Below are 24,123 nucleotides of genomic sequence, written 5' to 3'. Positions count from 1 at the left end.
AACAGTTTATCGTGTTTTAATTAATAGAACATCATGTTGTGAAACTAATCTACAGATTGTCTCCAGACATCAAACATGTTGCCAACAAAAGAGTGACACATCAGAATTTATAAAACAAGGTTACAGCAGAGATTTGCGACAGAAAGAACTAAAGTGATCTATGGAGAATATAAGAGGAATGCTTTTCTACTGTAAAAAAAGTTTATGCTTTAATTTTGTGTTTTTAACATGTACATTTTCCTTTTAATCTGGAAAGAGATTTCCCATCCTTTGTTTATTTGATAAGGGTAAGAAGAGATGGTTTGAAATACTAATGTGATCAAATATGAGCGATTTTATTTTAACATCCTTTGGTGTGTACAAACTTCAAACTACCCCCACAACACAAATTCCCCTAAACTTATCCGTCCATCCATAAAAATCACTGTCCTCCCTAAGAGCAATAATTTGTAATAAATAAACCTCAGATGTATTTTATAGCTCATAAAGAAAGAAAGAGAGGAAACTTGCCCGTTCTTTTTCCCCAAATTTTCCTCCCCCGGCTTTGAGGCAGTTGTGCAGTTCAGCCTTTCTGGCTGCTGCTTGTAAGAGAAAATCAGTACTAATTGGAAGCAGTGGGATGTGAGTGGAACTAATAAAGGTAGCTGCTCTCCAAATTATCCTGCAGGACTTTGCATGGCAATGAAAATAGGCAGTGAGACCTTGACTGAGTAACGGAGTGGAAGCAAATGTTCCAACTGAGAACGATGCTGCCTTTGAGCTGCTACTCTTTCATCTCTGGCAAGAGGGGGGAAAGGAATTAGAAGCACTGGAAGTAGCAGCATAATTATTTTTTTGAAAAATTTGCCAAGAGGTTGAGGGTGGTTAGTATACTGACAGAGGATAGAGATACAATGGAGCTAGGCTTTCACTGGAATGATTGGGACTGGAGCAAACAAGTACAACATCTGTACAGTAAGTAGTCTATCATCTGAAACCTACATTAAGCTATAGTGCTCTAAATATTTAAGAAAGGGGTGGGGTGTGTCTGTGTGTGTGTGTAATTTTTTTCTTCCAAATATTTAGGCACTTGATTAGAAGTGGCCCGATTTTCTGAGGTGCTATCAATTATCCATCACTGCAGGCCATAAACTAAAAGTTACTGTTGGCAAATATTTGACTCAGTCACATCACAAAGTAAAAATATCTCAATATTGAGGGATGAGTATTCTGTAAATATGAAGTGCTCAAGGATACAGTTGATCCCTAGGAGTTCCTGTGCCTTGCAGTGGGCTCAGCCTAACATTATATCTGGTTTTGGACAAGGTGTACATTTAGGTAGACACATAGTAAAACAAACTTTCCCCAACAAAATATTAATACTGTTGTAATTGTCTTATTAAATAAACTACTAAAGGCCTGACCCTACCTCACAGAGGTCAATGGCAAGGCTCCCTTTGGATCAAACCCTAAATGAATAAGTACAATTGTATGGTTACAATTGTATTGTGGATTTTTGTATGATTTTATTTATTTATTTGGTTTTTATTAAACGAAAATGAAGTCACCTGTTCAGTGCTCTCTTGACAATCTGTTAACGATACTCTAACAAAGCCATCATTTTCTTCAGATAAGATGAAATAACCCGGGTGGCGGGGGAGGAAATATAATAGAAATAAATTAAGCCATTCACACTCTCTAGAGTTCCACATCACCACGCTCTCCTTTGCTCATGAGATAATTAAAATGTGGGCCTTACATTGCACCCTGAAGGCCAATGAATTCGGGCTATTAGCGACCTGAGGAGGAAATGAATTCTGATGAATGCCTTGCCAACCACTCCCTCTGTCTTAGATTAGTTTCATTGAATTTATTGAAGTGATTTTTGATGTTGATGAGGTTAATCAAGTGTGTTCCAGTGTTTATAATAATAATACCCACCTTAAAATGCTAAAATGTTTAAAATAATAAAACCCACCCAGTTTAAAATGCTACATTCTTTAAATTAAAAAAAAATCCCACCTCCTATATAGATAGCACTTTTCACTGAGTAGATCTCAAAGCACTTTTTATAAAGGAAGTCAGTATCAGTGTCTCCATTTAACAGATGGGGAAACTGAGGCATGGGTTAGTGAAGTGACTGCCCAAGGTCACCCTGCAGGCCTGTGGTAGAGTCATCAATAGAACTCAAGTCTCTTGAGCCCTAATGCTCTATCCAGTAGTGTACCATGCCTGATCACTGCAGGTTTTTTTTAAGCACATAGGATTTCCTGAATATCCAGTGATTATTCTGCATGTTCTTACAGTGACATAAATATTGAGAAGGGTATTTAGAAAAACAGAAGTTACCTGATTGGTTCAGCTGATTAGCTCTGTGTTCAGTGACCTCCAGCAGAGGCCTGTACTTACTCATCAGAGGAAAATTAAAAACTGAAGCTGAGAATCCATGCCATAGCTTCCTACTGCAGAAGTGTTCACAAATACAGCAGCATCATGTAACAGAACTAGTGGTGTTTCTTTTTCCTGTATGTTTATTGCACACAGTTAAAACTGAAGCATTAACGCTTTGCAATATTTTTGCTGGGCTAAAATCTGTCCTGTTTGTTAACTGATGCTATTTGATATCTCCCTATTCCTATTTATGTGGGGGGGAGGTGAGAATTTTTTCCATTTAAACATTATTTTTGTAAATGATTTATTCTCTACTGTTTTTATGCTTACAGGTATATATTTAAAATGCAGATGACTCATCACAAGTCATAGTAGGGAATTCTCTGCCATTCCTTTTAAGGTTGGATGTTTAAAAATATCTTAAATGCTTGAAGTGGGTGCCATTTACACACAGTTGCAGGAGAAAATGGACTTCTGGAGTTGGGGAAATAGGCTTTACTAAAGCACCTAGCACAATGTGACTTTTAGTGGGACTTGTGCTCCTAAATCACTTACATGCTTTTGAAAAATCCTACCCACTGTCTCTAAAGACAAATCACATGAGTGAAAGTTTGCATGGTAAGGAACCCAAGTTTAAAGCTGTTCTGTCTTTTTACAAACCAGCAGATAATATTTTTCTGAAGACAGGGCCCAATTTGCTAAAGAAAGGTGTTCTATCTTCTCTTGTATCAGAAAAGCTTCCAAACATGAGGTTTAGTCCTGTCTTTTTTTTAAAACTTGTACTGGGCAATTCCCAGTTTCTCAGCAGTTGTATTTCAAACCACAATAGCAGGTTCTGGGATTTACAGAGATGTTTTTTGCAGGGCAAGGTGATCCCTTTAGCTATCACTTGTCAAGTTTTGCTGCACTGCTAGAGAAGTATCTCTTATCGTTTGTTATCTTGAAAATTGTGCAGGGATCGTAGAAATGTCTTAACAATATTCATAGGCTTATCTCCCCAATAGAGAGAAACCTTTCTATCTCTCTTTTTAATCAACTCATTAGCAGGAAACTCAGATGTAATCATACCAGACTGGAATTGGGGTCATGCCATAGGGTTGTTGAAAAGGAGACTTTGTGACATGGTGATGTATGGCCATTTCACAATGCCTTTAATGCATAAAATCTGCCCTTTAATTACATTTTAAATCTCATTTGAAAAGATTTTATCATTATGGAAATTGCTTTGTAAATGCTCCCATGATAACACCCAATAAAAGTTCCACTGATTGATTGAAAGAAGAGCAAATGATTTAGAAACTAAAATGTTCCCATGTGAACAGTGTGTGGTAGCTTCAGGCTAGGTGCTCCATACAATAACCAAAAATCATGTTGACTCATTGCTTTGTTTTTCTGAGGCACTCTTGCCTAGATTATGGCATTATTGCTTCTTCATGACTTGAAAATATGCTTCTGTTTTCCAGCTCTGTATTCCTTTCTCCTAAGCCTCAGAACCATCTTTAGATTTTACAATTACAGCAATACATACATTATACAATACAACCTTATGCTATACAAACATTATACCATACAAAAACACACCTACAGTGGGCATTTGAAAAGTTTCTTCTGTATTGAAAGAGTCTACTGTGCTGAAAGGGATTCTCTATAATTAAAATGAGAAATACTCCTGGCACCAGAGATCTCTCTCAAAAGAGAAGTAACTTTTAAGTGTAACCTCTGTGGTGTGAAGTCACTGAGATAAAATAAGAGTGGCCATACTTGGTCAGACCAAAGGTCCATCTAGCACAGTATCCTGTCTTTGATAGTGGCCAGTCCAAGGTGCCCCAGAGGGAATGAAGAGAACAGATAATCATCAAGTGATCCACCCCCGTCGCCCATTCCCAGCCTCTGGTAAACAGAGACTAGGAAAACCAATCGTGCCCATCGTGGCTAATAGCCGTTGATGGACTTCCATGAACCTATTTCGTTCTTTTTTGAATCCTGTTATAGTCTTGGCTTTCACAAGATCCTCTGGAAAAGAGTTCCACAGACTGACTGTGCATTGTGTGAAAAATACTTCCTTTTGTTTGTTTTAAACCTGCTGCCTATTAATTTCATTTGATGACCCCAAGTTCTTGTGAGGAGTAAATAAATTCTTCTTATGAGGAGGAGTAAATAACATCTCCTTATTTACTTTCTCCACACCAGTTATGATTTTATAGACCTCTATCATATCCCCCCTTAGTCGTCCCTTTTCCAAATTGAAAAGTCCCAGTCTTATTAATCTCTCCTTATATGGAAGCCGTTCCATACCCCTAATAATTTTTGTTGACCTTTTCTGAACCGTTTCCAATTCCAATATATATTTTTTATGATGGAGCGACCACATGTGCACACAGTATTCAAGATGTGGGCGCACCATGGATTTATATAGAGGCAATAGGGTATTTTCTGTTTTATCTATCCCTTTCTTAATGATTCACAACATTCTGTCCACTTTTTTGACTGCTGCTGTACATTGAGTAGATGATTTCAGAGAACTATCCACAGTGACTCCAAGATCTCTTTCAGGAGCTAATTTAGACCCATCGTTTTATATGTTTAGTTGGGATTATGTTTTTCAGTGTGCATTACTTTGCATTTATTAACACTGAATTTCATCTGCCATTTTTTTGCCCAGTCACCTAGTTTTGAGAGAACCTTTTGTAGTTCTTCAGTCTGCCTGGGACTTAATTATCTTGAGTAATTTTGTATCCTCTGCAAATTTTGCCACCTCACTGTCTACGCCTTTTCCAGATCATTTGTGAATATGTTGAATAGGACTGGTCCCACTATTTGTGTCTCTCCATTCTGAAAACTGACCATTTATTCCTACCCTTTGTTTCCTATCTTTTAACCAGTTACCAGTCCATGAGAGGACCTTCCCTCTTATCCCACAACAGTTTAAAATGCTACATTCTTTAAATAAAAAAAAATCCAAATCCACTTACACTTGAAAATAATTTTAGTTAAAATATTCCATAGGACATGGCAGGTTCACAAGGGAGGTATGTTGTAGAAAATGCAGTGCAAAATGGCCTACAATTGCCACTGCAGTTTAATTTAGTGTGCATAGGATTTTTTGCAGTTTGCAAGCCAGCCGCTGTCATTCAATGATCAGATAGGGTTGCCAACTTTCTAATCACACAAAGCTGAACACCCTTGCCCCGCCCCTTCACCGAGGCCCCGCCCCTGATCCAGCCCTTCTCCAAGGCCCCGCCCGCCACTTACTCCAGGCTCACTCCCTCCATTGCTTACTCTCCCCACCCTCACTCACTTTCATTGGGCTGGGGCAGGGGTTTGAGGTGCAGGAGGGTTAGGGCTCCAGCCTGGGGTGAGGTCTTTGGGTGGATCAGACATGAAGGGTTCAGGGTGTGGGAGGGAGCTCCAAGCTGGGGCAGGTGGTTGAGGTGCGAGAGGGAATGCGGAGTTTGTGTGCAGGAGGGGCCACAGGGCTGGGGTTGGGGTGCAGGAGGGAGTGCAGGCTCCAGGAGGGAGTTTGGGTGTGGGAGGGGGCTCAGGGGTTTGGAGTGCAGGAGGGGGCTCCAGGCTGAAGTCAAGGGATTCGGAGTGTGGGAGCAGGCTCAAGGTTGAGGCATGGGGTTGGGATGCAGAAGGAGGTGCAGACTCTGGCTGGGGGTGTGGGCTCTGGGGTGGGGCAGGAGATGAGGGGGTCGGGGTGCAGGAGGGGGCTCAGGGCTGGGGGTTGGGGTGTGAGAGGGGGTGCAGGCTCTGGGAGGGAGTTAGGGTGCAGGGGCAGGTTCCGATCTGGGGCCAGGGTTTGGGGTGTGGGAGGTTTTTCAGGGTGCGGGTTCCAGCCAGGTGGAGCTTAGCTCAGGTGGCTTCTGGGCAGTGGTGCAGCAGAGCTAAAGCCAGCTCCCTGCCTGCCCTGGCTCCACATGGCTCCTGGAAGTGGCTGACATGCCCGGCCCAGCGGCTCCATGCCTTCAGGAGCTGCACCCGCAGCTCCCATTGGCTGCAGTTCCTAGGGGCCACAAGGACATGCTGGCCGCTTCCAGGAGCCACACAGAGCTGGGCAGGCAGGGAGACTTCTTGAGCCCCAATGCACTGCCTACCAAACTTTTAATGGCTCGGTAGGCAATGCTGACCAGAGCTGCCAAAATCCCTTTTTGACCAGGCGTTCCGGTCGAAACCAGACGTTTGGCAACCCTATGATCAGACCTTGCAAGCAGTTACTCTCCAGTGCAGAGTTTGCTACTGTAAGTAATCCCAATCAACTGGAATTAGACTACTCAGGGTAGTGGTAATACAACAGGTAGTTCACGTTTGTAGGAGCAGGCTTGTGGATCCTGATTCTGGAAGGAGTTCCATATAGGCATGGAGTCTCACTCATAGGCACCAACTTTTCCTGGCGCCGGTGGGTGCTCAACCCCTGTGGCCCCGCCCTGACTATGCCTCGGCCCCGCCCCCATTCCAGCCCCTTCCCCAAAGTCCCCACCCCAACTCCGTCCCCTCCCTACCCCTATTGAACCCCTTCCCCAAATCCCGGCCCCGCCTCTTCCCTGAGCATGCCAGGTTCACTCTCCTCCCTCTTCCCTCCCACCCCTTGCCTCCATAAAACAGCTGTTTTGTGACAGCAAGCACTGGGAGCTAGGGGGAGAAGCACAGCTGTGGCACATTCAGGGGAGGAGGCAGAGCGAAGGTGAACTGGGGGGGTGAGGCAGGGCAGGGAGCTGCCGGTAGGTGCAGAGCACCCACCAATATTTCCTTGTGGGTGCTCCAGCCCCGGAGCACTCACGGAGTCAGTGCCTATGGTCTCAGTGACTTCAGTGGATCTCTCTGCGGGCTCTGGGGAGTCCACTTGTACAGAGCTGCAGATTTGGGGCTCTGATTCAATAAGGTTTAAAAGCATATGACTAACTTAAAGTATGGGAGTAGTTCCATTGACATCAGTGCTCTGAAGAGCCTGCCATGCTGCACAGAGTGGAGAGTGGTCACACAAATGGCAATGACTGGAGGTGGTATGACTGTGGAGGCCAGGAGGAGGCATAAAGCTTCTAAATCCATTGAAGGGAGTGAACACAGCAGCAGAAGCAGGTCATACAGCTATTGAGCTAGTATACAGTATGTCCCCGCACTGCCCAGTGAAGCTCTATAGGAGGAGGTGTCAATAGATGGACCACAGGCCAAATCCAGACCACCAGAACTGACCCTGCTTTTGAACTGACCCTGAAATATTTTTATTTACTTATTATTATTGTTTGTTTTTATTATTTTCTCTGGAGTCTGAACCTTAAATATACCTTGACCAAGAAATTTGGACCTTGACAAAAAATAATTCACTATACCTGCACTATAACAAGTTGTTATGTGGGAGCGGCCCATCCCAGACAAATCCAAGGGGCATTTAATACTTCAGGCAGCTATAATGCTGCCTCCACCCATCTCCTTGGGCTCAGGGAGCACAAGCAGATACTTCATGGGTGACCTTTGTTCAGGGGCATTTATGGAGAAAAACTCTGTCCATGCAGACCCTTAATTCTTACATACATTGGGAAAAAATCCTAGGTCATAATTTTTTGAAAAATCAGTTAAACAATTTTCTGTTGTTTACCTTCTCTGAGCATTTGAAGTGAGCATCTGTTCTGTTTATCCTCTCTGAGGCACCTGGTATTGGCTACTGTTGGAAGACAAGATACTGGGCTAGGTGGACCACTGGTCTGACCCAATATGGCTGTTCTTATGATGTTCACCAACCAGAATTCATATGCACATAAGTTCCTCCTCATTTGCTGTTGTTGAGATCAGTAAAACTAGTATTCATCAACAAGGAGGATGGTAAATAAATACTCAATTTCAGCATCCAATATTTGCACACCAGTGCCTTGTGTCTCAACTCTGGTGTTTTGATGAAGACACACTAAGCAGGGAGTGCAGGTAATTTTGTTTGTTCATTTTATATTTTTGGCAGTTGAAAAAATAAACAATTAATAAACTTTAAAATATAACATATAAAATACTAAAATGATCAGAGAAAATTTGTTATAACTACTTATTGTAATTCCAATTGTAAATATTTGGACACATAGACAATAAAAAAATCAAGTTTTATTATTTGCAGTTTGCCTCTTTCCCCTCCCTTCCCTGTACCCTTTCTCTTCCTACATTTCTACCCTTCCCTCCTTGTCCTTTGCTATCCCAGTGGTCAACAGGTTCACTTAAGTCCCATTGCTGCTTATTTACACTGGCTAATAACCTCTGACGTAAGAGGAGCGTGGGAAAAGAGAAGTGCATGTGAGAGAGAAATACAAGTAGCTAGGGTAGTGACAAGGAAGGAAGGGAGGCATAAAGCAATTACATAATTTATGCCTTGTGTATACCCACTGCAATGTGTTCATTAGAAGAAATTATTATTAAATGAATATTTATAAATATTAAAATATTTAGCTTTTAGTTCTTGTATATAAGTTTCATAAAAATAAAATGTTTGCAGGTGATTTAAAAATGAAGAGGCCAGATATTTCAGATATTTACATTGATGGGAAGTTAATTATATGGATCTAGAACACTTTTTGGCCAATTAATTTTTATTTACATAATTTTACGACAGTTTTTCTGGTCCTCTCTCCTTTTAGGATTATAGACAAATAGGGGAAAACCATTATATTTTGGAAAGATTTCTAGATATTTTGGATGAAGGCCAAAACTATAATGGGTTCAAAAAAGAACTAGATAAGTTCATGGAGGATAGCTCCATCAATGGCTACTAGCCAAGATGGTCAGCGATGCAATCCCATGCTGTGGGTGTTCCTAGCCTCTGACTGTCAGAAGCTGGGAGCAGACAACAGGGGATGGATCACTCAAAGATGGCCTGTTCTGTTCATTCCCTCTGAAGCACCACTTTTGGCCACTTTTGGAAGACAGGTTACTGGGCTAGATGGACCATTAGTCTGGCCCAGTATTGCCATTCTTATGAAGACATGTAACAATAAACATCCTGACTTTGTTTTGGTGAGCATCACATTTATTAACTTCAAGATAAATGTAAATCTTGCCTTCACCTTAGTCAATATTTACCACATCACTCAATAAAACTTGATAGCCTCTTTTGTTAGTAGGTTATTTATTTATTTATTACAAGTCTCAATGCCTTGGGGATAAATTCTGCCCTCAGGTGGGGCTCATTTATTCAGGTAGTGTTGTCTTTTTCTTATTGAAGTCCTATTTAATTAATCACATTCACTTCAGTGGATAAGTTAAGGTTATGCAAATTTAAAGTTCTTAGTGTTACTTTATTATCATCAGTGGGAGCTAAAAGTACAAGTTCAATGATAGAATTTGGTCTATAGATGGGGGAATTAAGTTTTTTAATTTTTTTAAAGTATTACTTAGTTAATTTTGTCTCTCCCTTACTTGCATCAGAAATAAATATTTTGTCAGCTGGACATTATTAATTTGTGTGTTCTAGTCTAACTCAGATGTGGTCCAATTATTCTAACTAATTACTTCTTGTAGGATTTTTTTCCCCATTTCCAACCTTTTGTAATTAAAGAAAAATGTGCCGGGGAAGTCAGATACATGATTGATCTCTCTCTGATGTATTGTCAAAAAATAATTATGGCATTTTGCCATATGTCATGTCTTTTTATATATTGCTTGTGGGATAAGATGAGGCTTGACATCAATTAATTACTTATTTCTGATAAACTATCCTGAACCATGATGAATCCCTAAAGGAAGAATCTTTGTGACATGAACGATCCCAAGAGCTATATTGTATATTCTTTTAGTTTTCAAAACCAGGGCCATAGCTGTGTTTTACAGGGCTTTGTGCAATGTAAAACACATGGAGCCTTAGGCAGATTTCTGTGCGTTTGTGGGTGTGAGGTTGTGGCAGTAGAAAAGCTAGTCATTATTAGGAATGTCAGGAGAATTTCAGCGACTGCAGGTGGCAAAGGTAGTTGACATAGCTGGGTCAGATGCGGTTAAAGACATACCCGATCCTCGATCTGCATGGTAAATCTGGGCATATCATCCTGCAAACTTCTTTCAGTGTTGTTTCCTATGTGTATTCCAATCAACGTGCACATGTGACTGACACTGGATGATTTTTCATTAGCGGTGTCTATGCCTGCCTCCTTCTCTTCCTTGTGCTCTGAACCAAGGGCATAACAGGTGGTGCAGACCGACTGCCATGTCAGTTCCTTTCTACCACCATCACCTGAGATGGCACTTCTCCAACGGTCCACAGCTTTAGCTAGCATTCTTTGTTTTATTAGTGTAAATAATTGTAAACAGTTCTCCTGTTCTGATAAAACTTTGATTTTAGTGTTAGGGTCAGTTTTAGTGAGCTTTTAGGGGCCTGGCATACCCTTACTCCCTCTACACCCTTGACCTAGCATGCCCAAGACCCCAGGATTGCAGGTCTGCATAGTCTGCCCCCACTCCTACCTGGTCAGTGATGACCACACAATTTGTTTTTATTGCATCAAGAAAATTCTTGTCAATCCCCAGGTTCAGATTCTGAACATTCATGATGGATCATTCAGTGAGGCCACTGTCCAACACTGGCCATAAGACTCCCCCGTACATTGGGCAGAGGCACTGAGAAAGCATCCTTCGAGCATAGTTGTCTCTAGCTCCTGGACCGCTGGAAGCAGAGTTAAAGATTCTAGCAATGAACAAGGCAGACATGAGGAGTGTAAGAGAAAACATTGTCATAAGGACAAATGTGAGAAATCCCCCGTAAATCCTTGTCTAAGAAGAGGACTTCTTCCCTGACCCATTCTAAGTTGTGCAAGACTCCATGTCCTGGTATGGGGGTGTCAGCAGATAAGAAGGAACAGAGTACCAGTTCCTTGGCACTGAGAGCCAAGAATGCCCCGGGACCCTTGTCTGGAGAAGTGTTGGGACTATCCTCTGCACTGGTGAGGCAATAGAACAAGGACCAAGAACCACCATCTACCCTAGACCATCAAGAGACAGGAAGCCCAAATATGGAGATCAGGTATACTATTCTGGAGGACATCTCTCTCTATGCAGACACCAAATCACCAGTGCTGTTGGATCTAATCCAGTGCCATCTGTTCAACAGTCACCTGTACCATCTACCAGCTGAGACACAGTAAGACCATTTCCGGTACCAATAGCTCTGTCCAATGGTACATAGGCCTCATACTCCTCTGATGACTCTGAGATTAGTGGGAGAGCTTCACTGGCCTTATCAGAGCAAGAGGTCAACCACAATAGAGCAGTGATTCTCAACCTGCAGCCTAATCAGCACACAGCTGCGGCTCAAGTGACATCCTCAGGGCCATACAGGTAGTGTGTATATATATTGTGTGGATGCTGCCCAGATAACACAGAGAGCGCTACATATGTGACCCACGATGGTAAATAGGTTGAGAACCATTGCAAAAGAGGCTCTAAGATTGTGGGCATCTTCCCACACCCACAGCAGAGACTGCCTGTCTCAGGACTAGTTGTGCCCTTCTCACTGGGGACCACCCCATTACTCCTATGATAACTCTTATTGGCCTTTTGGGCTCCCTAGGATTCATTCATAAAACTTTCCAATTACAGACTTACAGAACTGGAGCCTCAGCACATATCCCCATGTAGAGAAGAACCTCAATCCACTCAGGAATACTCTGAGGAAGAGGATCAAGCTGATCAATCAAAGCCCGTGGGCGGGGGGGGTATCATTGTCTTCACCAGATGAGGCAGCCACACCACCCTTACCATCACCAATGGACAACTGTAGACTATTCCAGACTTCCTAAGGAGAATCACAGATATGCACCAGATCCCCCTGGAATATATACAGGATACCCTCACAAGTTATTAGACATCCTCCAGAGCACATGTCCCTAGTAAGATGACATTGCCAGTCAATGATTCCATCTTAGAACCAACCAAGATGGACTGAAATACTCTGGCCACTGAGTTCCTTCTCTGAAAAGAGTGCAAAAGAAATAGTTGTACCATCTACAGGAGCTGAATCCTTATTCTCACACCCCACTCCAAACTCTTTGTTGGTGCAGGCTGTCACTGAAAGAAACAAGCAAAACCATCCCAGTTTTACATCCACAGGTAAGGAGACCAAACTCCTAGAACTCTTTGGCAGAGAGAACTTAACTTCCATTAGTTTACAGTTCAGTATAGCAAACTAACAGGCTTTAGTGGCAAAGTATAATAAGTTCTCTGATTTTGTCAAAAAGTTGCCTCAAGAACTGCAGTTCCAAGCAATCATTGAGAAAGGTAAATTGCTAGCTAGATCTGTCCTCCAGGCTCAGTAGATGAAGCGGATACAGCCTCCCACTCAGTGGCAACATCTATAATCATGAGATGGGCTTTGTGGCTCCAATCCTCCGGATTTCCCAAGTAAATCCAACCAATCATGGAGGATCTGCCCTTTGAGGGAAATAAGCTATTCAGCAAGAAAATGGACAAATCATTACATACCCTCAAGGACTTGAGAGCAACTCTCCATGCTCTGTGAATTTATACTGAGGAACCATGAAGAAAATATCCTAAGCCTCAGTCTTACCATTGGCAGTGCTTCACTCATCAGCCTTCTACCACCAGCGGCCTTATGATCCTTCCCTGAAAATGTCAGAAACTCCAGCACAGAAAACAGAAGGTTCCTCCTTTATTCTCCTCCGAGCCCCAGCCTCCCACCAAGCAGCTCTTTTGGTGGGACATCTGAGAGCCACAAACCAGTCCTCCCACCAAGTCTACCTGGTTCAGAATTATCCAACCCTCTTGGTGGCCATATAGCTCACTTTTCTTTGGCATGGTGCCCTATAACATCAGATGGATGGGTTCTGGAAGTAATCACCATTACATATGCAATAGAGTTCATGGCAGTCCCTCCTCCCAAACTCCCTTCCTTGGCCCTCCTAAGGGACCCCTCTCATGAAAAAATACTCAGGCAGGAAGTAGACTTCCTGCTCCAACTGGGAGATTTAGAGCTGGTTTTGCCCCAGCCCAAAGGGAAAAGGTTTTTGTTCAAGATATTTCCTCATCCCCAAGAAGAAAGAAGGCTGGAGGCCCATACTAGATGTCAAACAGCTGAATGTCTTCATCCACTGCCTGAGTTTCAGAGTTACCACCTTGGACTCTATAATCCCCTCGCAAGGCCAAGGTGTCTGGTTCACAGCTCTCAATTTGAAGGATGCTTATTTCCACATGCCCATGCTTCCTGCAAGTAGGAGGTTTCTGCATTTTACCATTGGCCTACACCATTATTAATACAGAGTGCTGCTCTTCGACCTCTCAACAGCACCAAGAGTATTCATGAATGTATTATCAGTACTACCAGCGTATCTGCATCATGACAGTTCATCAGTGTTCCCATACCTGGACAACTGGATGCTCACAAGATAGTCATATCAAGAAGTTCAGATGGCAACTCTCTCCTTGCTCCTACTCTTACAAGCATTAGGTCTCCAAATGAACACAGAAAACTCTATTTTGGCTCCCATGCGACGACAGATTTGATTGGAGCAGCCCTGTATTCAGTCCCAGCTAGAGCATACCTACCTTCAAATCAGTTCCAAGTTATGACAGATTTCATCACTCAGTTCCAAGTAAGTCCCCACGTGGTAGTAAGGTCCTGTCTCATCCTCCTAGACCATGTGGCCTCATGTGCACATTTGATGCCCGTTGCAAGTCTTTATTTTCAATGTCTACACACGTGGATGCAGGCAGTCTACACCAAGCAAGCACAGTGTGGTCTTGCTCCCTCGCAGAGTCTTGACCTAATGGGAAAACATAGAGATAATGTGCATAGGGGTTCCTTCATTCATTCCCACCCACCCACCAGTATAATGATTACAGAAACCTCTCTGATAGGTTTGGGACCCCATCTAAAGGAACATATAGCATAAGGTACTTGTACCTTGCATAATACCAGATTACACATAAACATATTAGAACTGTGTGAAGTACAAGAGGCTTGCAAATGGTTCCTGCCATTAATCTGGAAGCTTCACATTTAAGTCATGTTGAACCACATGATAACAAGTAATTATATTGACAAGCAGGAAAGAGCACTCTCCATCCTTTTATGCACAGAGGCTGTAAATTTGTGTAATTGATGCATCTGCCACTAGGTCACCCTCTGACAGTTTGGACAGGCATGTGGAATACTCTGGCAGAGAGATTCTACTGCTTCAAAGCAATCCTGGGCCACAGCTCCGGAGGGGACTCATTTCTAATGCAATGGTCAGAAACACTAATGTACACATTTCCACCCATCCTTCTCTTACCACAAATCCTAAGGAAGATCAAGACAAAGCAATGGTGATCCTCATGGCTCCCATGTGGCTGAGACAGTTCTAGTTCATAAGCATTCTCCAGATGGTCAACAAGTGCCTGTGCATCTGCGTTCAGCTCCTATCAGTTGTCTTAACCTGGGACAGAGGCAAGGTCTCCATCCCAACCCAGCCTCTTTCATCTGATAATGTTGGTATTTGGATGGACAGCGAACTTACAGAGATGACACTCAGTTTCTGTAGATTCTATCATTAGCAGTAACAGGAAAGAGTCTACAATGAAATTCTATACAGTAAAATTGAAAGAATGAGGAGTACCTGTGGCACTTTAGAGACTAACAAATTTATTTGAGCATAAGCTTTCGTGGGCTAAAGCCCAGCTTATGCTCAAATAAATGTTAGTTTCTAAGGTGCCACAAGTACTCCTCCTTCTTTTTGCTGATACAGACTAACATGGCTACCACTCTGAAACCTGGCAAAATTGAAGAGATTCGCTATATGGTTGTGACAGAATGTACCCATGTGTGTCCAAAGCCTACATACTATTGTAATAGTCTTTGTACAAGGCATGTCTTGTAAGATAACATTTGAAAACTGATAATTTGCTGGCCCGTATTGTCCTGAAAAAATGTGTGACAACATTGTATGTAAAGTTATAAGATTCCACTGTGTGATATTATTAACACATGTTCCAAACTGAGGTTGGCAAACAGGTCTGTCTCAAACAAAGGATTGTGTGCTCCGCTTAATTTGAATTTAAGCAATAAACAGTCATCAAGCAGAAAGGGGAGACAAAGGAAGCTCAAAATAGTGAGAGGAAAAACAGCAGAGAAAATCCTTCCATATAGACCTTTTGTCTCCTGGTATGCAACTGGAAATGTTTTTCAATGGGGGACTGAAACTATAAAATGGAGGGGCAAATACCCCAAGACTCCCCCTCCCTCTCTGCCTGCCTATCGATTCTCTGTGCCTGAAGCATCAGAGGAAGCCTTCATTGAATTCTGGGAGAAGAGTCCTGACCTAGTGGGTTTGGTCAGTAAGACTGCTGAAAGCATAGGGTGGGAAACTTTGCTTGAATCTTATAGTTAAGTTAGGCACCAGTGGTGTTTTAACTTTGTCTTTTAATCATTTCTGACTTTTATGCCTCATTACTTGTAATCACTTAAAATCTCTCTCTTTGTAGTTAATAAACTTGTTTTATCTAATTGAGTGCACCCGAATTGAAGTGTTTGGGAAACTTTATTTGGGGTGGCAAGTTGTCTGCATATGATTTCTATTGAAGAAATAACAGATTTTATATAAACTTCTGTTATCCGGGAGTGGGGTAGGCAGCACAGAACATACATATCTGGGGGTAAATCTAAGGCTGGGAGTGTACTGGGATCACCCTGCTATATAACCAAGGCTGGTAAAAGGCAACGTGTGGCTTGCATGCTGAAGGCTGTTTATGAGCAGTCCAGACTGGAGGCTACAGGAGCAAAGCATTGTAAAAGGCACCTCAGATTAGAGGGCCTGGGTGACACAGATACTCATTGGTCTGGATTTTACATTGGCATGTCATAATGGTATCAACATTGTCAGCTACCTCCAGAGCATACTGAGATACCAACTATATTGTTATATCTCCACTCTCTGAAAACATTGGGGTTGACCCTCAGCTCCTCACAAGTGCACTTGGCAACTGTTAGCACCTTTCACCCAGCTAGTGGACAACTATACAGTCTTTGCCTATCTACTTATAGTGACGTTTCTGAAGGGCCTTGTCAGAACCTTTCCTCCAGTGCTGAAACCAACCCTGATAGGGGACCTCAATCAAGTCTTATCTGCATTTACAAATTCTCCATTTGAGCTTTTGGTCTCATATTCTTCCACTCATCTGTCTACACAAGTTGCAGTCACCTCAATCAGAAGAGTAGGGAGCTTGAGGGTCCTTATGGCCAATGCTCTGTATACAGTCTTCCATAGGGATAAAATTTCTCGAAAGTTATATCGTAAATTCAAGTTGAAGGTAATCTCAATCTGAACAAGGTCATCCACTTACCTGTCTTCTACCTGTAGCCTTGTGCTACCAGCGAGGACAGGAAGTTCCACTTGCTGGATGTCCAACAAACCTTGGCCTTCTACCTACAGAGGATGAAACCCTTCAGGAAATCCCGCAAACTATTTGTCTCCTTTGCTGAACTTAATAGAGAAGACTCTCTTAGTGGATTATGGGCACATCCTGCTTAGCTATAATTTGACTTATAACCCTACCCCACAAGCATAGGCGGTGAGTTATATGGGCCCATGGTGCCCGTGCTCCACCAGTATTCAGGAATGTGTGCCTGGCTCCACCAATGTTTGGGCTTATATTTAATCAGAGCCGTCCCATCCATAGGACGGACTGGGACAACTGCTTTGGGGGCCCCCGCACTTCAGGGGGATGCAGGATCCAGGGAAGCTTGGAGGGTTAGCAGGGGGCCTGATGCTGGCAGCAGCGAGCGACCCAGCCCCAGCCCACCCTGCTCCACCCCTTCCCCCAAACCCCCGCCCTGCCTCTTCCTGCCACTGCTCTGCCCCCATTCCACCTCTTCCCCCAAGCTTCTGCCCCTGCCCCGCCTCTTTCTGGCTTCCGCCCCCTCGCCAGGGCAATGCCAGGAGCCAGCGGGGCAGGCTGGGGCCAGGTCGCTTGCTGCTGCCAGCACCAGGCCCCAGCTGGTTGCCCCAGTCAGTCCTATGGACAGGACAGCTATGCTTGGAACTGTTCTGGGCACCACCAAAAATTATACAAACTGGGCGCCAATGCTCACAAAGTATGGGAGTTCACTGAACTAGAGTTCAGGCTGGCTCAACAGCTTCACTTCCAAATGTCCATCTTCTGGAGATCTGTAGAATGGTAACATGGTATTCTATGCATACATTTGTGAGACATTAGGGTTGTGTCCTGACACAGGCTTCTGCAGCAGCTGCTTCCTTCAGCAGACCAGTCCTTCAGTCAGTGGTAAAGCAGAGTTTCTTGCACTCTTCTCCTCAATGAATGCTGCTTCTGAGTTACCTCAAGTAGACTACACATAGGAACCATCACTTGGAGAAGAAAGACTGGTTATGTACCTTGTACAATAACTAGAGTGTAAGATAACTGGAGAGGCAGTCAGTGCGCACTGCCCCTAATACCCTGGGTTCAGAGTACCAAGGAGGAGAAGGGCGCAGACCAACAAACACTGTTAACAAATTGTCTTCTGGTTGCAGGCACATGTAGCTCCTGTGCACCAAAAGTCTAATATATAGAGACCACACATTACAAAACTTGTTACTGTATGAGGAACCAGTCTTTTCCATGCCTCTCCTGAAAATTCATCCCTTTCCTCAAGACAAGTCCCCTTCACTTCTTACTGAGTTCTTAACTTCATACAATTTGGAGAAGGGAAGGGATTTTCCCCGGGTCAGATTGGCAGAGACCCTGGGGGTTTTTTACCTTCCTCTGCAGCATGCGGCACGGGTCTCTTGCAGGTTTAAACTAGTGTAAATGGTGGATTCTCTGTGATTTTGAAGTGTTAAAATCATGATTTGAGGACTTCAGTAATTCAGCCAGAGATTAGGGGTCTATTACAGGATTGGGTGGGTGAGATTCTGTGGCCTACAATGTGCAGGAGGTCAGACTACATGATCATGATGATCCCTTCTGACCTTAAAGTCTAAGAGTTTCAACAGAATTTTAACATATATCATCAGAAAAAAAAATAGAATTTAAACTAGTCATATTATCCTTTACTAAAAGATTCTATATAATTTAAGATGGATAAAACCATCTATCTAAATTTAATAGTGTTCTGTAGAAATTATTCATAGATCCTATAGAATTAAATTGAAAATGAAAGCCTTGCTTCAGATTTTAATCATTCTGTAACAGAAATATATTCTTTTACAAATCTATAGAATATTAAAAAAATAAATTCAGTGAAGTTTTAGTTATCTATTAAATTCTATAGGACATTTTCATAAAGGTGGACTTAATCGTGTAGTCCTTATGCAGGCAAAACTGCCATTGACTTCAGTGGCAGTTTTTCCCCAAGTAAGGCGTTCAGAATTGGGTCCTATGTTGGGTGTGGCGAGACAAAACTCATACCTTTTTCTGTAAAGTAATACAACCTGTTAACAATCAATATTTATTGCATTACTGTACCTAATGTATTTTTTGTCTACTGTACGCCTCTTTTTTAAGGAGATGTAGTCCTCAGACAATTTAAAAAATACAGTGCATTGAGTAAAATTATTTCCCATTGTAATTCAAATGACTTTAATGGAGTTACAGCAGGGCTGAATTTGATCCACTGTACTTACTTTGTGCACTTCAATGTATTAGAAAAACCCAAAATGTTATGAATACTATATGTTCCCAGTATGATGTCAATGTGTCTAGATATAATGTGACACACCAGTGTAATTTTCCAAGTATCTGAGTAGTTTCCAAAGTGAAATGGATCCTCCCCTTGTATTCTTGACAAGGAACAGATTTTTGCTTGTATTGATCTTTCACTTTCCTTTCTGAAGGATAAGATACATTTTCCCATTTCAAAAGATAAATATAAGAGTTGAGTTCTTTCCTCTCATGTAATCTGCTTCTCTTGGGATGGGAAGGCTGTCAGAGGAGAAGGATGGAAGACATATCAACCAAATGGAGACAAATTCATTTTTATTGTTTTCTTGTTTCTTTGTTCCTCATCATCTCTGTTCTGCACAGCCGTAATGAATTATAACCTCTAGTTCTAGAAACATCATGCATTCTTACCTCCTGTTTTATCCTACTCTCGTTGGCTGTATTGCATCTAGAAGGTTAAGGGGTGAGTTGATCACAGTATGTATTTGTTTACATGAGGAACAGAACTTAGATAGTAGAGGGCTCTTCAATCTAGCGCACAAAGGTATAATAAGATCCAGTGGTTGGAATTTGATGCTAGATAAATTCAGATTAGAAATAAGGAGCAAGTTTTTAACAATGAATATAATTAATCATTAAAACAGTTTATCAAGGGTTGTGGTGGATTCTCCATCAAAGGAAATCTCTAAATCAAGATTTGATGTTTTTCTAAAAAAATATGCTGTGGTTCAAGCTGGAACTAATTCAAAGTTCTGTGACTTGTGTAGTGCAAAATGTCAGATTAGATTATCACAATGGTCCCTTCTGGCCTTGTACTCTATGAAACTGGATTGTAAACTCTTTGAGGCAGAGATCGTATCCTAGCGCGTATAAATACTGTAATACTTACTGACTTCCAATTCAGTAACAGCTTAATTCTTCCCTTATTTTATTTTCCTCCGAAGGGGCTTTTTGTGTTTCTGTTGGAGGCTGAATGTTGCTGCCTCTATGGCCTTGTTGACATTGGAGAAATTTACTGTGAAAAAAACTGCATTCCCCCAAGCATCTCTTAATATACTGCTTGTGCACACACACAAATGTCCCAAGCATTTTACAAGCAATCTAAGTACTGTTTGAATTATACTTGTTTCCAGCAGGAGTAGCACCAGTATAATCTGAACTGTTTGCCAAGAGCTATTTTAAGGCCAATGTGGACACACATTAACTGAAACAGTTAGATATGTCTTTTAACTATTGTCCCATGATGCACCTATGGCCTTTTTTGAAATCTCCGATAGTACATGGCTTGTAGTAGCTGTGCAAGGAACAGCAGGATGTAGGTACCCCTGAGGTATTACAACTGAAGCAGTTTAGAAGGGCGCCAGTGTTGCCATTGGCAAACCTTGCAAGTTTTCTTAGCGTGCCTCAGAACAGCTAGTGTGCATGCCCTGAACCATTTGCGTAGAATACAGCCAGCCCAATTAGAAACTGTTCAATATTCCATTCAAGTCCGTATTTCCCTGCTTTGATTCCATCCTTTGTGTTGAGGAAGATGGGACATAATTCCGGTTGGAGCCCATCTGAGATGATTGATTACTCCTTCTTGGCCACACTGCTCAATACCACGAATCACTTCTCCTTCCACATTGCCTCCACAACACTTCCATTCCAGGAATTGAGAGACAACAGCTAGAAAACTAACCTACGTACCCAAGTGTCCCTCGTGACAAGGCGGAGTATTACTTGCTAGGCCAGCTCACCCATCTTTTCCCTTACTTTGAAAGCAATCATATACTGGTAGATATTTTTTCAAGTTAAAGGTTTGATATGGCCACTGTTTGCTCCTGAATGAATCTGTAACCTTGTGGATCTGAAACATACAAATCTCTTAGAGTGAGGCAGATAATATACAAAGAGTCTATTCAGTGTGTAGGCAGATAGGAATGTTAGTACCAGGCAGCTCTCTAAAGAATGTTATTTTGGCAGAAGCTGCCCTGCTAAAAATGGGGGGGGAAATGAATTTGAAATGTAGCTGGCCAGAAATTACAAAGTGATAAGAAAAGCTGGCTGTTCAACATGAACTTCCAGTTGCATATTCTGGGTCCTTGCTATTCTCAGGCCCTCCTACAGCCATGGCCCTGACCAATGTTTTGATGTAGTACAAAGTAGCTGTTTATTACTGTTGACTGTTGAAGTCTGCACTCTGAAATGCATTCTGTCAACAGACTGTAAGTGAACTTGGCATTTTAAAGCTCTGCTATTGCAGTAGCTTAGTTTTCTTGGGATTGCCATGCAGCAGGACCAGTGTTGCAGTCCCCGATTCAAGTTGAAAATGTTACACAGGAAGACGTACCATGTAAAGGTCAGATCCAGCTGTGATCCTGAGGGATTTTTCTTCTTTTTGGCACATTTATATACATCAGCCTTGTTTGTCACCTGTCAAAGCCTAGAGTTTTGTACGGAAAGCCTCATTGTTTAATGCATACTCTCTTCATGTTAAGATGAAATGAGTGTTGAGTGTATTACCAAATATAAAGTTACCATTCAGGGGAGCAATCACAATCTGTATTACTTATGATATGCTTCACTCTTCTTTGGGAAGTGATAGCTATTATGGTCCATCAATCTAATTAGTCTTTATGATTTTATAAGAAATACAAGTGTTCTTCTGTATTACCCCTGTAGGACCTCCAGACAGAGATTGAAGCTCATACTGACATCTTCCACAACCTGGATGAAAATGGACAGAAAATCCTGAGATCCTTAGAAGGCTCTGATGATGCAGCATTGTTGCAGAGACGCCTGGATAACATGAACTTCAGATGGAGTGAGCTTAGGAAAAAATCTCTAAACATTAGGTAGGAACCAAACATAAGAAAGAAATTTCAATTAATCTGAGAGGCAGAAAGGTACCTTTCTCTCAATACAAGGGCATAATTTTGTTTCTGATGGTGCTATTTCATTCATTATTAGTTTTATGTGATTCCTGATATTTTGAATGTTGAATTACTTTCAAACAATGATTCATTAACATGGTACAGAAATGACTGGGGGATTAGGATTTGAGGAACATGATGAGGTTTTATAACACAGTTGTGTTCTAGAAAAAGAGAGTAGTGTGCTTAAATAGTAACTCTCTCTAAAAGCAGGCTTACAGAGTTGGGTATGGCTTATTAATGTGACATAAAGAGAAGTGATTAAATAACATAATAATTGTTATGCACTGCATTTGTGAGTCTCTCTTCTTTCCAGTGCAAAACTAAGAATAAATTTACAGATGAGAGCATATGTTATTTTAGGTTTCTTCTCTTAGATAAAGAGGGGTCAAAATTAAAACCCCTAAAATCCAAGGATAAAAACTGTCTCTGGGTTTCATGAGAAAACAAACTTCTTCTTGAAGGAAGCATATAATAAACGGTGATGTTACAAAAGATCTAATGGAGGTGCAAACCTCTAAGGGTTTAGGATTTCTTTATTGGAGAAACTATCCAGGAATCTTCTATTTACAAATATACCTTTTACAGTAGAGATCCTGGCTCCAGTGCACTCACTTTCAGTCACTCTTTCATTTGTTCATTTGTTGTATGATGGTGGTAGTTCAGAGGGCATCAAAAGGCAGAAGCATTTTTAAAGTAATGTATGAAAAATTAGCTTTTGAAGCTCAAGCCCTGAGGGAGGTCAGTGTGTGTAATGACAAAAGCCATCTTCATAACATCAATAATTAAAAATAAATGAAATATGTGAGGCTGAAAAGATATTGGTAATTGAAGTAAAGAAAAGAAGACAGATTTCTTTTTTTTTCGATGAGCAAAAGAAAAGGGATGTAACCATTTAAACCATTATGTTGAGTTCTTTTTCTTCAAATGCCTTTTTACCCATGATCTTGCTGATATAAAAAAAGGTTTGAGAAAAGCAAAACAGCATGTTGGCCAAACACGGGCAATTTAATAGATGAGATTTTCTGCATCCCAGCTACTGCCATTCAATTATTGATGTGATTAATCAAGTCAAAAGTAGTAACCCTAGTTTATCACAGTTGCTTTATACTCTTAAATTAAACATGTAAAGCAATGGGCTTACTCTCTCAAACAGTTGGTCATAATGAAGGATTCGGAATAGCCAAAACATGTAAGATGAAAGAGATAATGCTTTAGCTTTTAAACCACTGAGTTCAGATATGACTGACTAGCAAATTGAAATTAGTTTGGTACTCAGTCTAGTCCCTAGGGGATATTTCTTTGCATTACATGATCTGGTACTATTCCCCATGATTGACAGTATATACTATAGAGAGGTTTTGTAACAGAAGCTTGCCCTGCAATGAAATTTGTGCAGAACTAAAACAATGGGTTAGATTGATGTTGCAGTGTGATGCTTAAATGCTGTAGGCATTAGGCAGCAATTCATGGGCTTGAATTGGGAAAAATTATGAGTTGCATTGGAATGTCAGGAAAAAATTCCATGAATGATTTCTTTCAATTTAATGATTTTTTTTTCTCAATTTGATGTTAAAAGGACACTTATCCTTCATGCTTTACAAATTCAAAACAAGACAGTGGGTAAAACCTTCCAAAGCAGCTAAGTAACTTTGAGACATTTTTGAAACTAGGATTGAGGCTATTAAGTCACTGAGGTGATTTTGAAAATTTTACTCAATAACACACCAGGCAAAGAGGAATGAAGGATTTATTCCACAATATAATCACCTTTTAGAATGTAAGCCATAACACGTAGGATGACAATCTGAAAGGCCATCTTCTTGATGGTTTTAGGAAAGCATATTTTGCAATAAAAATGAGAGAAGGCAGGCTACCTGGCGGGGTCAAGGAAGCACACCAATCACTCAGGTGATGATGTAGTTTTCTTGCATAGGGAGGGGTCTGCATGCCCCTGTGTGCTCTCCTCCCTCATAATGACAGTAGTTTTCAAAATGGTGGTGAGGGGGGAATCGTGACCTCTTGCACCAAACTCATGAGTCAAAACAGCTCGAAATTGTTGCTCTACAAGCTTGTCTGTGCAACTCTTCACTCAACACTTTGCTGACCTGGTGCACAAGATCACAAATTGCTGTCGGCGCAGTAGAGCAATTTTTTTTAAAAAATTGCCCGTATCCACTAGTTCTTATCAAATCCGAATCAGGAGACCCTGAAAACCCAC

The 24,123-nt window shown here is 41.6% G+C and overlaps 1 protein-coding gene across 11 annotated transcripts in view; it reads left to right on the top strand.

Moving 5' to 3' along the window:
- DMD (dystrophin) overlaps positions 1–24,123 on the top strand; it is a 1,937,833-nt gene that overhangs the window by 1,630,277 nt on the left and 283,433 nt on the right. For all 11 annotated transcript variants that reach the window (XM_073357918.2, XM_073357898.2, XM_073357881.2 and 8 more), the window contains one exon: positions 21,652–21,824. In XM_073357918.2, the coding sequence (XP_073214019.2) occupies positions 21,652–21,824 (173 nt within the window). The remainder of the gene's footprint in view (positions 1–21,651; positions 21,825–24,123) is intronic.

This window comes from Lepidochelys kempii, chromosome 1 (genome assembly GCF_965140285.1).
Source record: "Lepidochelys kempii isolate rLepKem1 chromosome 1, rLepKem1.hap1, whole genome shotgun sequence".
In the NCBI taxonomy this organism is placed as follows: Eukaryota; Metazoa; Chordata; order Testudines; family Cheloniidae; genus Lepidochelys; species Lepidochelys kempii.
The sequence above is the reverse complement of the archived record's forward strand: the minus strand, read 5'-3'. Positions and strand labels throughout refer to the sequence as shown.